This window comes from Herpailurus yagouaroundi, unplaced genomic scaffold (genome assembly GCF_014898765.1).
Source record: "Herpailurus yagouaroundi ecotype Mexico unplaced genomic scaffold, PumYag 180, whole genome shotgun sequence".
Classification (NCBI taxonomy): domain Eukaryota; kingdom Metazoa; phylum Chordata; class Mammalia; order Carnivora; family Felidae; genus Herpailurus; species Herpailurus yagouaroundi.
In genome coordinates, this window is record NW_024412411.1 from 20447019 (window position 1) to 20459257 (window position 12239).

Below are 12239 nucleotides of genomic sequence, written 5' to 3' on the forward strand. Positions count from 1 at the left end.
GCCACTGATCGGGCTGAAAGCGGTGTGTGTGCTCTCCCCGAAGCCGGCACCACGCTCCAGGCGAGGCAGGGAGGCACGTTGGTGTTCTCCTCGAGCCCCGAGAGACTGGTGGGGGAAGACTCGAGCTCTAAAATTAGTCCAGCTTCCAGGCCCTGCGCCGGGAGCGCCCTCCAGCTCGCCGCGCCTCTCCCACAGCCCCCTCCCCGCCCGCCCCCTCTCCCCCCTGCGCGGCGCTCCGAGATCGCGAGTCAGCCCGGACGCCGAGGCTTCTCTCCCCTTCGCCCTTTTCGCTCGCGGTTTGGGAGGAGGAGACAGCGAGAGAAAAGCGAGAGGGGGCGACGAGAGGGGCTTGGCTGTGCGTCGGCGTCGGCCGTGATGGGGAGCTGGGAGCAGCGAGGCGGCGAGCAGTAGCGGCGGCGGGGCGGCGGCGGCGGCACGGAGCAGACAGGAGAGCCGGCACTGCTCCCGGCAGGCTGCGCTGTGATCTGGGCTTCGGATTGGGAATTCGCGCCCCGTCCCCCTCCTCCCGCTGCCGCTCTCCTCCTCCCGGCTCCCCTCCTCCGCCTGCGAGCCCCCCGAACGCCTAGCGCCTCTGCCCGCGGCTCCAATCCCAGAGCGCGCGCGGCGGGCACTGCGGCGGCGGCGGCGGCCGGGTGGCCGGCTCGCTCTGGGCTGGAGCGCTCGGAGCGGAAGACCACGGAGGCAGCGCCTAGTGGAGCCGTGGATCGCCGGCGCAGGCAAGGGTGCGTGGGGATTTTAGTGTGATTATTTGGCTGCCGGGTGCACCGGCTGAAGCGCGCCTCCGGGAGCAAGCTCCAACTACCAGGTGCAAATGGGCTGCGAGGTGGGCTCGGGGAGGCGAGAGCTGGCGGAGCGCGTGGGGGAAACTTTTCACCTTGTAAAGTTCCTGCCTCGGCACGGCTCCGAGCCGCCGCCGCTGCCGCCGCCAGGAGGGAAGAGAGGTTCGGTCCTGCGGCAGTAGCCGGGAGGTTGGCATGGAGAGTTGGCTAAGTTTGGGGGTGAGGATTTGGGGAGGGCCGCGAGGGGGCTTGCGGATCGGTGCACCTATCCCTGAGTCCCCCAAGCCCCGGCTGCCGGTTGCAGGTGGATGGATGAGAGGATCCAGGCGGCTAGCCTATTAGTTAGCCGGTAGCTTTCGGGCGCAGTGGGGAGGTTCAGATGCCGATGGATGTACTTGGGCGACCCGGAGGCCAAGTTGGGTCGTTGCTTGGCAAGGTGCAGTGCGGAGCCGGGGGGCCCGGGCCCCCGGGGGGTGTGTGTGTGCTCAGACTCCACTTTCTCCGGGGAGAGGAAGGGGTTTCTTGGACAGTTCACAGGTCGGCTCCACGCTTGACTCCGGCTTGCGAGGGGTAGTGGGCAGGGTGAAATGTTATGAAAGGCAGCGGCTTTCGGACTAGGGCGACAGCTTTTTAACAGAGTGGCTGGGTGGGAGGATTTTTCCTGCTACCTTCACAGGGAGACGGAAACAGAGCGCCTGGGGAGAGTGCATGATTTTTGGCGGGCGGGCGGGCTTGCACGCGTGAAGGTTGCTTGTCTTTGAAAAGAAAGCTGCGCGAGTCTGAGGGTACTGGGGGTGCGTTGCCTCCTTCCTTGGGTCGGCAGGCGGGAACGCGACGGCGCGCCAGCTCCGCGCTGGGGGCCCCTTGCCGGGCGGGTGTGGACGGTCCCCTTAATCAGGACGAGAGTGGGTGAGGGGGCCGGGGTAGGGGCGGAGGGGAGCGGCCGGGAGGCGGCAGAGACCGCCGGGACTGTCTTCGCGCGGCGCGCCGTGCGCGCCAGGATTCCGCCAGTGGGGGTCGCTGAGCTAAAGTGCATCAGGCCCCCGGGCGTGCGCAGGGCTGCGAGCCCGGGTATTTTTAGCGGTGCCGTGATCTAGTCCTCCCTCCTCTCTCCCGCTGACTTTTGTCGCGCGTGTTTTCCGAAATGGTTAAACATTGACCTCGATTAGGCTTCGCGGAAAGCAACTTTTATTGTGCAGTTTCCCCTGCTCCGCTGTCGTGGGCGGCGGCGCGCTTGGGGCTGAGATGCGGGGGTGGCGGGAGTTTGTCTGAGAGCTGGGGGAGCCTCTAGGGTAGCCTGCGACAAGAGGAAAGGGGGGCGCCCCGGACGTGTGTGTGTGGTGGTGGTGGCGGCATCCTGCGGCTGCAGCTCCTCGCAATAATGGGGGCCAACTAGGCAGTGGAAGGGTTCCCTGAATGGATATGAGAGAGCGAGGCTGCGGTGACCGGGTGAGGTCGCCTTTGGGGGGGCTACGAGAGGCTTCCCGGCGGGAGAGGCGCCTGCGGCCCGGAGCGTGGGCGGTCGGTAGTGGCGGCGGCGGCCGGCTCCTGGCGAACTCGGCCCGCCTTGGTCCCCAGCCCGGTCTCCCGCCGCCGCGCGCCGACCGGGACTCCGCTTCTGGTTTGGGCGAACCTGCAGCAGCAGCGGCGGCGGGAGGAAGGGAAGCGCGGACCGCGCAAATCATTGAAGACTCTTTTCTCCTCCCCGGCCCTCCTCCCGCTCCTCCCCACCCCCAGACTCCGGCGCGTTTGTTTTCCAAGTTGGATCCCACTTCCATTTACAAGTGTCAGACGAACCCGCGCGAACCTCCCCCACTCACCCCGGCCCCAGCCAGACGGGAGAAGGGGCGGGGGGCGAGCTGTCTCCTCAGCGCTGGGGGCTGCTCGATGCTCACATCGGAGGGTCCTCGGTTAAGAAGATACACATAAACACGAAACCCAGACCGTTCCTGGCCACTTTGTATTCCGTCGCTTTTCTCTTCCTAGCTTCGGACGTATTAATTTTCTGGCCCCAACGCTTGTTTTTTCAAAGGCGAGTCGCGGGCGGTGGGAGGAAGGGGGCGGGGGAGCAGGCCGACCAGTTCATCACGGTGGATTTGTGCTTCTGGCTTTGTTGCTAGGATTAGATTCTCTGCGCCCAGGCCGAGTTAAAATAGATGCGGAGACTGAGAACCGGCCAGAAAGACTGCAGACGACTTTGCCTGTGATCCAGGCGGCAAGTTCAGGTGGTGGAACGGGGAAGCCCGCCATCTAGGAATTGAGGACTGAGGTGCCCCCTTGCCGGTGTCGATCAAAGAGAGCCCAGATTTTGGCCTTACCTTCAGGCACTGAACTTCTCTTAACGTTTACCAAATGCTTGAATGATGTTATGGTTTGTGACGTGAAGATTTGAATCTGAGAAGCGTAGGAAGGGAGGGAGGGGCTGGAGGTGAAAGAAAGGGGGAGAAGAGATTGAGAGATGGAGATTCTGCAGAATCCTGGAAATTGCACAGAGCCAACTGTTTCTGCTTGCTTCTTTCTTTTCTTTTCTTTTCTTTCTTTCTTTCTTTCTTTCTTTCTTTCTTTCTTTTCTCTTTCCTTTTCTCTTATTCCTAAATTGGAGCAGTTAAGCATCGAGAGAATAAAGAACAGCCAAGAAAACCAGGGCGCCAAGAGACAAAGACAAAAAATGCATAATAACTTTAGCTTTGATGTGCCTTTTCCCCCTCTAATAGGATTCCGGTGGGGGAAGGGTTTTTTTTTTTTTTTAACATTTTACAAGGAGAAAAGTTGTCTCTTAGAATTAAACCGAATGCTGATATTTAATCATGAATCCTTGTGGTTGTCTTTTTGTGACTTAGACAATGAATAGTGCTGGGGCCAGTTTCTATGCACAGTGCACTGGGATGAGAAAGTTCCCAGAACTGTCCAGTTATAATGTCTTCATATCTTAACCACACAGAGAACTCCACGTGAACGGCAGGCAGCTGGCTCAGAGATCAGAAATCAGTCGCTGCTGGGCTGGGTCCATCTCTTGTAGCTGCAGGATTTTCACAGCCAGTGTTTGTTGACCAGTGACTGGCTGTCAGCCCCCCACCCCGCTTTCTTCTCCCACATTTTATTTATTTTGGTTCTTGGCGGAGTCATTTTGGGAATTCTTTTAAATAGGACCCAGTATATCTGTTAACTAGCAATTACAGTTATGCTGAGCTCCTCAGAAATGAAATGAGTAGCAATAAGCAGGGTGGATGCCCACTGACCTGTATGCTCTATGGTTATTTTGCCAGCTCACAGCTTTTTGTAAAGCGGCAGCTCTTCAGGCTGCTCACAGAAGAACATTTTGATGTGTCAGGTTATGTTATCCTTGCTTTCTTCATATGCTGCAGAATGACCTGCTGTAATCTGGCTGATGAATTATGTCAAATAGAAAGAAGTAGGCAATTACTGGTGAGGAGAGAAAATTTAGTCATTACCAGCTGGTCCTAGGAGTGCTCCCAGTGGCTCTTGTTGTGTTGTTCTGCTATATTCATAGCTCACAATGCAAATAGGACCATTTGTGGAGTTGGGTGTGGCATTCGATGATGCCCCACATCTGTCCGGTTAACTAGTGGGTGGGCTTTACCTCTGGGCCAAGAGGGAAAGGATAGTATTTGGGGTGTTTGATTTCTTCCATTGTGGGTCATTCTTAGGTTCCTTCCTTGGGCAGGAGCTTTGAGTGGGGATCATCTGATGGGATCAGGTGGGCTGGGCCATTTGGATTGATTTCCTTTGATTGCTGGGCAAGGGCTATTGATGAACCTTTGTCTTTGCTGATTGTGAAAAACACCAAGGAGGAATAGAAATTTAAAAGAAGGGATGTGACAGACCTAGAAGGAGGGCCTTGTCTCCTGTCCAGTCCTTCCTGCAGAGAAGAGAGCCCCTGATTTCCACTAATGTTAAAAGTGTTAAAGGAAGAAACATGTGTATATTGCTTTGCGTATTGATTAAATTTTCTGAAATAGTTTTCAGTCTCTAAATGTTGAAGATATCATTATGAGGATTTTTCTGCCCAGTTATGGGGGTTGGGTCTTTGTTTTGTGTTTGTCCTTTTGATAGATACTTGCTGCTTAGGTGACTTCCTGGACAAAGACCTTGAGGGTACATTATCTTTCTAGGTTTGGCCAACTTCATTCTACAAGCTTCTTAAACTCACTGATTTTCAGTCAGTTGAAGAATATCTACTTCTTTAATAAAGCTCTTCTCTTTCTTTGTTTACATTGCCTCCTTTCCCCCAAATTTCTTTCTTTCTTCCTAAAATTTCTAATAATTTTAGGACAGCTTGCCTTTCCTTAAAGAAATAAAAATAAAAAGATTCAGTGTAATGCCACAGGTTGAATTTACTGAGAACATATTTGACACTAGTCTAGTGGCTTCCAGCCAGTTTCTGGTCTACCAAAATAGCCTGTCAGTTACGTGTAACAGTGACAAATGACCATTCTAGTGGCTCTGGATTGGAATGGCACTCCCAGGTTAGTCTTCATTTTAGCTTGTTCTAGGATTGAGATATATTTGTATGAAATACAAGGGTTGGAATTTGAGAGTGGATTTACTGGCATGATGCTGGTCAGAGAAAATAGAGAACACATTTCAAAACGGAATGATCCAACTCCTTGTATAATCAAAGTGTGTTACTTCCCTCACTGGGTGGATGTGTGTGATTTTAGAGGCCTGGGAGGAGGCCTGGGGAGGGTTGTGGGATTGTCCTCCCTTAGATTATGTTTTATGAGAGCGTTGCCTTGTCTGGGCAGAAAAGTCTTGCAGGGGACATTGAGAGGAATCCTAGAAGAGATTTTGGTATTTCACCTTTTTGGTATTTCAGGCTTCCCAGACTGGATGACAGCCTCTATTTAATAAAGGAAATTTGTTTAATTAACTTTTGCTCTTGTATATCTTATATTTTACCCCTTTGTGTTTATTCTGTGAGGTCACATAGAATTTAAAGTCCTTTCCTTTATTTTTCCTTCACTTTTCTTTTTCTTTTTCCTGTTTTCTTTCTCTTTTTTTCTTTTCTGTCTTCAAAAAGTTCATTTCTTTTGCGTCCGAGTCTTGATTTTGGTTCAGGTCATGGTCTGAGGATCCTGAAGTTCCTGAGATCAGCCCCATGTTTGTGGGGGCTCATGCTGACAGTGGGCAGCCTGCTTGGCATTCTCTCTCTCTCTCTCTCTCTCTCTCTCTCTTTCTCTTTCTTTGCCCCTCTCCCGCTTGAACTCTGTCTCAAAATAAATAAACATTAAAAAATACATTTGTTTTAACTTTCTTTTCAGTATATTTACTCAATCTACCTCCCTTTACAAGGCAGTGGGCAGGATTCAGATATATCCTTCGTAAAAGTAAAATATATCCTTTGCTTCCAAAGGATAGATACCCATGTATGCAAACTAGAAATCAACACATGGCCATGTTTGTTAATTGACAAAGAGTGTCACTGAACAGGGTCCTAGAGGACGAGGGAGAGATTAATATGAGCTGAAGTAAACTTTTAGGAGGAATATAAAGTGAATATAATCCACTTTAGTAATTCTTAGTGAAACCTAATATGGGCAAGATATTACAAAATTAATTCTTTCATTTCTTTAGGACAGAGCTCCTTCTCTGGAAGAACATACTAACAGAATAGGTCAAATAGGTTGTTGGAATGTTATTCAGTATTTTGGGAAGGTACCGGGAATTTATTCAGGCCCTTTTCTTCATTATCCTTTTGTGCCCCCCCCCCCCAACTTCAAAGAGGACCCTTAGGTGTTTTAATTGTGTCTGGGAGCCTGCCTGTAGGTGCATGGGCATGCCCCCACTTCCTCTCCTGCATATACACACACGGGCTCTCTAGTGGTTGTATCACCAATTCTGGGATTTTTAGTGGACTATTGGAAGTATCTAAAAAGTATCCATGTAAATAAGCTACCTTTTAGGAGACCCTTTAAAGAAGCATTCATTTTTGCTGTTTTCATAAAATTTAATGGGTTGTTCCTGGCACTACCTATTATTATTCATAGGTGACTCCTTGAGGCCTCTCACACCACCCAGCGCTCCCCAAAGTAGTCATAAAGCAGTTCTCAGCCTTGACTGCACTTTAGAATCCCCCAAAAGCTCTGACAACCACTGTGCACAAGCTGCATCCAGGCCATTTAAATCAGAATCTCTAGGGGTAGGGTCCAGGCATCAGTATCTTTTAAAGCCTCCCAGCAGATTTCATGGGGTAGCCTCCCTGGAGAAACTCCACTCTAAAGGTTGTGTCTCAGGTATGGAGTTCGACTCTTGGCCAGAGCTCCTGGACCTCAGGGAATTTGAATGAAAACCAAGAACACTTGTGGTCTTCATTCTCCTGCTGGGAATGTAGCCCCTGAGAATCTATGCTGAGCAGAAGTGGAGCAGGCCTGGTCCTGAAGGAAGTAGCTAGAGGTTCAGGGCCTCCCCCCTCCAGCGTGTTTTGGTTCCCAGTTTGCCCCTGGGTAACACTCCGGTTGCTAATGTGGGTTTATCCTCCATTTCACTCTGCTTTGTCTCAGTTCCTTCTCCGGATGGTAATCACAGCTGGTCCAGGAGCTGATAAATGACATTTCGAAGGCTTCAAACATCTCCAGGAATAAAAATTCTTCCTCCTTCCATATTGGACTCTGGCTCTGGGGTCTGCTTTTATGTACTTCTGAATTCAGGGGATGAATTTAATGTAATCCATTGCTGTTTGCTCAATTCTCTTTTTATTTGTAGGGATTACAAGAGATGTGTTGCATTAAAATAAAAAAAATGAATCATGTCCTCCAGGAACTTACAGTCTACTTGTGGCTAAAGATGTGTACACCTAAGGAACAAACATTTTTAACGTGGGAGGTTGAAGGAAACCTACCAAGTTTAGCAGGCATGCTCCTGGCACATGCTCGGAAGAAACTTCATTCCTACAGTCTGATGTACTTGGCATATTCTTAGTTCTCTGTTTTCCTCTGAGGCTTCGTTAGGAATCTCAGAGTTAGCTTTGGCACAGAGAACTCTGAGGTGTTCTGTTCTTTAGGAATTCAGCATTCAGCTCTGTTACTCACTTTATAACATTAAAAAAAAAAAAAAAGGTAAATAGTATGCATGCTAATGCTGGCTTCCAGAACTGAGTGAAAAGGCTAGAGCCTTGGATGTTCAGCATGACTTGCTGATATCTGTACTTTGCAGGGCAGTTGCAGATAATATTTCGGTTATTCTTTATTTCTTTTCTTTTGTTGAGATGTCAGAGATAAGCCCCGCCGTTGAATGAGGCACAGATATGAAAGGTTAACTGGAAGTTTAATTGTAACTTCAGGACTTCAACTAGATGAAATTCCAAATAATCTGATAAAAATTATAGCCTTTCAGGACCGGGGAAGGTTAAAAAGTGAGCACGATGGAGCAGAGATTATGTTTCACATTTTGAAAGAAACCCCAAATTATTAATGCTACTAAATATCGTTGAACATTACTTACCACTTATGAACATCTGAAAGCATGCCAGATAATACAGATTAAATCTAGTGACAAATGTGCTTAATGACAGTGTAAATATCATTTTTTTCTACCAGATAAACATGGCGTGTGTGTGCCCACCTGTGTGTGTGTTGTTCTTCAAAGGCAGAATGAGACTGTATCTTTTTTTTTTTTAAGTTTACTTATTTATTTTGAGAGAGACAAAGATAGTGCAAGTTGGAGAAGGGCAGAGAGAGAGAACCCCAAGCAGGCTCTGCACCACCAGCACAGAGCCTGATGTGGGGCTCACACCCATGAAGCCATGAGATGATGACCCCGGCTGAAAACAAGGGCCGGACACTCAACCGACTGAGCCACCTCGGCACCCCAATAGATTATATCTTGGAAGAAGTGGTAGAGGGGTACGTTGGTCTTTTCTGAAACCTAGACCATCTATTACAAATGACATTTTGTTGATTTTTTTAAGTCTCTAAGTGTATGATTAATAGTTTGGACATCTGAAAAAAACTATTTTGGGCATCTGAAATCTGCTTCTAAAGCTGCAGTTTAAAATGTTGTGTTTGGCTCTAAGTGGTGGCCAAATGATGGCAGTTGGTTCTGTGATTGGTTGAGGGGAGTGTTGTGTGATTCATGTGGTTATAGTTCCATGCCAGGCCAGGGTTTATGGCTACGGTTTCATAAGATTGGCCTGGGTGTAGAGACTCTTAGTGGAAAGAAATGTACACAGGAAAGTGAGCCACATACAGATAGATGACCTTAGTGTTGCTGGAGTTATGGACAAAGTGGGGTGTGCATCGTTTCTACATTTCCAAAAAAAAAAAAAAAGTTTCATAATAACAGTTTCAATCAGATGAATCAGAATTCAGAAGTGTGTAGTAATCTCCTTTGAGAATTTGGTACCTATCTGATAGGACTGTAAAGGCATTTCAGAATGTCAATTAAATGGAAAAATATGCCTGGAATTGAATATAATTAAGAAATGTTGAAGTCTGGTGTCTACATATTCAGACACTGTAGTAGATGGTTTAATTAGTGAACCAGGATTTGGATTTATTGACAGAAGGTCTCTTTCTCATGGCATGTTTCACTCATTAAAAGCTCATAATGTCTTGGATCTTTTTAGCTGTTGGAACTTGATCGTTTGCCATTTTGTGCTTCTTGACTTCAGTGATGTGTGCTTTTTTTTGACTTTGCAACTGATTAGGATGATTTCGCTTCTCCCATTGATGCCCATCCCCATGGAGTGAGCCCATGATATTTTCTAACATTATGAAATGTCACCAAAACATCAGGCAGGGCTTTGTACCTATGAAAAACAAGGAATGGGAAGTGAAACTAATAGTGGAATTTTTGCTCTAGCAGTTTAAAAGTAGTTTGTGAGATTAATTTCTTCTTTGTAACTGTTAGCCCTTCATTGTATTTATCTGATTGCAGAGTTTACAACCTACATTTCTCAGTGTGCTTTTCAGTTTTATGGTTGATGGGTTACTGGTAAAATGATTTTTACTCCAGATTGTTGGCATGGAAAAGTTTCTAATCATATAAGAGATTGGGAATTGTTTTTTTTTTTTATTTACTTTTTTATTATGAGAGGGAGAGAGAGTACACACGCAAGCAGGAGAGTGGGGTAGAGAGAGAGAGAGAGACAGAGGGAGAGAGAGTCTCAAACAGGCTCCATGCTCAGGTGGGGCCTGATGTGGGGCTCAATCCCATGATGCTGGGATCACGACCTGAGCCGAAATCAGGAGTAAGACACTCAAGTGACTGAGCCACCCTGGTGCCCCATTTCTTTTTAAATATACTTGTAGGGTATATTTCTTTTGGAACTGCATTTGATAATTATAAATGCTTGAAAGTACCACAATTAGTAAAGAAATAACTTGGGAATGTTAACAAGGGAAGATGCGAGAAACACAGCTCACCAAATCCTTGAGGATTTGTCACTACCTGTTTACAATTTTAATTTTAGCTGTCTCTTGTAATGGTCTTAATGTGAACAGCTAGTTTCATGAGATTGCTTAATTCCTTGTCTTCCTAGGTACATTTCCATAACTAGGAGCTTAAAAATACCCTATCATTCCATCTTTCTTGTAAATGTAGCAGCGCCTTCGTTGTCTGGGTGATCTAAGTACACGTTACGCTGTTAGTCTTTCTGAAGGCCTATGTCAGTTCTTCAAGTCCACACTGTTGTTGGCAAGAATGTATTGAGTGCTCTAATGACCTGGGATTGATTTTGTCTGAAGCATATTTAAAAAAGTGTGGTGCCTGACCCTTGAAAAGTTGGCTTTCTCAACTGGATGATGTTTACCCAGGTAGGCCCAGAAATGGACAGAACACACGGGTGCTCTAAGTCGGAAAGACCACACAGCATCTTTTATTAGGTTGAAGTGACCTCATCTGCTTGGAACAGCCTGGATTAACAATGAGACATAATCCCTCATTTACATTCAGAAGGCAACTCCCTCAATGAGGAAATTATGCAATGTAGGCAATTGATTGGGAAGTGTAAGATGAAAACATATTATATTGCCGAATCAATTTCCTAGATCTTCCTGAATTATCCAGTAATTGGATAATCTTCTTTTCCTTTGGAAGGTGTAGATTTCTGTATGGGTAATTATTTATGTTCGTCACTTTATAGCCAAGTTTTATTCAGTAGTGCACACAGTCTGTTCAGTTTATACTCTCTATATTTCTGTTAAGTAGGTAGGATTAATAACATATTATACTCCCTCTTCAAAGAGAGAGAGGGAGATACAGGTATTTTATGAGATATGCCATTTTCGTACAGCTCATCAGTGGTTATTATAATAATCAAGGTGAATAAGCCTAGATTGCTCTTATACAATAGATACGTTTTTAAACATGAGTGCAAATCATATTTTTCAAAGCAAATCACATTTTAAATGCATTCAATTAGGGAAAACTCACTATTTAAGCAGATCCCGGGGCACATTATCTTATGCGAACATTTTGTTTCTCCTTAATTTGCCTTTTTTTTTTACTTTAAATTTTTGTATATCAAATTCCTTGGAGGCAGGAGTTGTCCACGTATGAGAAGTATATTTTATTTCAAATATGTGACGGTCTGAAAATTATAGTGTGACCTTTTCCTTCAGCACTGCTTTGAGGTGAGGGATCCAATGAGAAGCCAGAGGGACAAGAGAGGGATGGGACAGAGTTAGGATAGAAAAGCCCACCTCGTTTATGGAGAGATTGAGGAAATGGTAATGCTGAAGAGTTCTGGGGCCATTCCTACCCAGGATTACACTTCTGATAGTATCAGCTGTTTCATGAAGATACGAAATAAGGATCACTCCTTGTCCCAGACTTTGGAACGTCCAGAAAAGTATCCCCTTGTTGCTCAGGGCTTGTAACTTTCTACTGTCCACCTTCTTACCTTGTGCTCTCCTTGGTGCTTGTCAGCCCCTTCATGTGTGCCCACCCTGCCCAACCCGTGTAGTCACTAGTTGGAGCCCTGTGAGCCCACTGCCATCTTGCAGATTGGATTAAACCTTACCTCCTGTATTGCTTTTCCACATCTCTGCACTCACGTCCCCACTACAGTTTGTATTACTGTTGTGGCACCTAATACCGTCTGCCTTGTGATGAAATTACCTGTGGTGGTATCTCTTCCCCACTATATACCATCATTCCCTGGGCTGAGGAGCATAACATAGTCTTTAACCCCCACTCTTCTTATTGCTGGATGTTTGAGGTCCATACAATATGTTTGAGGTCCACATTTTCTACTGAAAAGAAAGATCGTCCAGGCATAGACACCCAGGTTCTTGGTTGGCTGACCTGTCAAAGCTGTGGCTCTTTCCTGTGTCTGTCTGTCTCTCTTCCCTTCCCTTCCCTTCCCTTCCCTTCCCTTCCCTTCCCTTCCCTTCCCTTCCCTTCCCTTCCCTTCCCTTCCCTTCCCTTCCCTCCCCTTCCCTTCCCTTCCCTCCCCTCCCCTCCCCTCCCCTCCCCTCC

At 47.2% G+C, this 12239-nt stretch overlaps 2 protein-coding genes across 6 annotated transcripts in view; one reads left to right on the forward strand and one right to left on the reverse strand.

Annotated features, from left to right (window-relative positions):
- Nucleotides 1-246: 246 nt before the first annotated feature.
- Nucleotides 247-12239, forward strand: part of FAT3 (FAT atypical cadherin 3) — a 673934-nt gene continuing 661941 nt past the window's right edge. For 3 of the 5 annotated variants that reach the window (XM_040489603.1, XM_040489604.1, XM_040489606.1), the window contains exon 1: nt 254-743. The gene's annotated coding sequence lies outside the window, so the exon portion shown is untranslated. Of the gene's footprint in view, nt 744-12239 lie in introns of all 5 variants that reach the window. The other 2 variants (XM_040489607.1, XM_040489605.1) reach the window with 2 other exon arrangements.
- Nucleotides 1776-12239, reverse strand: part of LOC121039186 (uncharacterized) — a 69476-nt gene continuing 59012 nt past the window's right edge. The window contains exons 4-5 of the mRNA XM_040489108.1: nt 2621-2782; nt 1776-2433 (exon numbers count right to left, since the gene is read on the reverse strand). Of these exons, the coding sequence (XP_040345042.1) occupies nt 1966-2433; nt 2621-2782 (630 nt within the window). The 3' untranslated portion in view covers nt 1776-1965. The remainder of the gene's footprint in view (nt 2434-2620; nt 2783-12239) is intronic.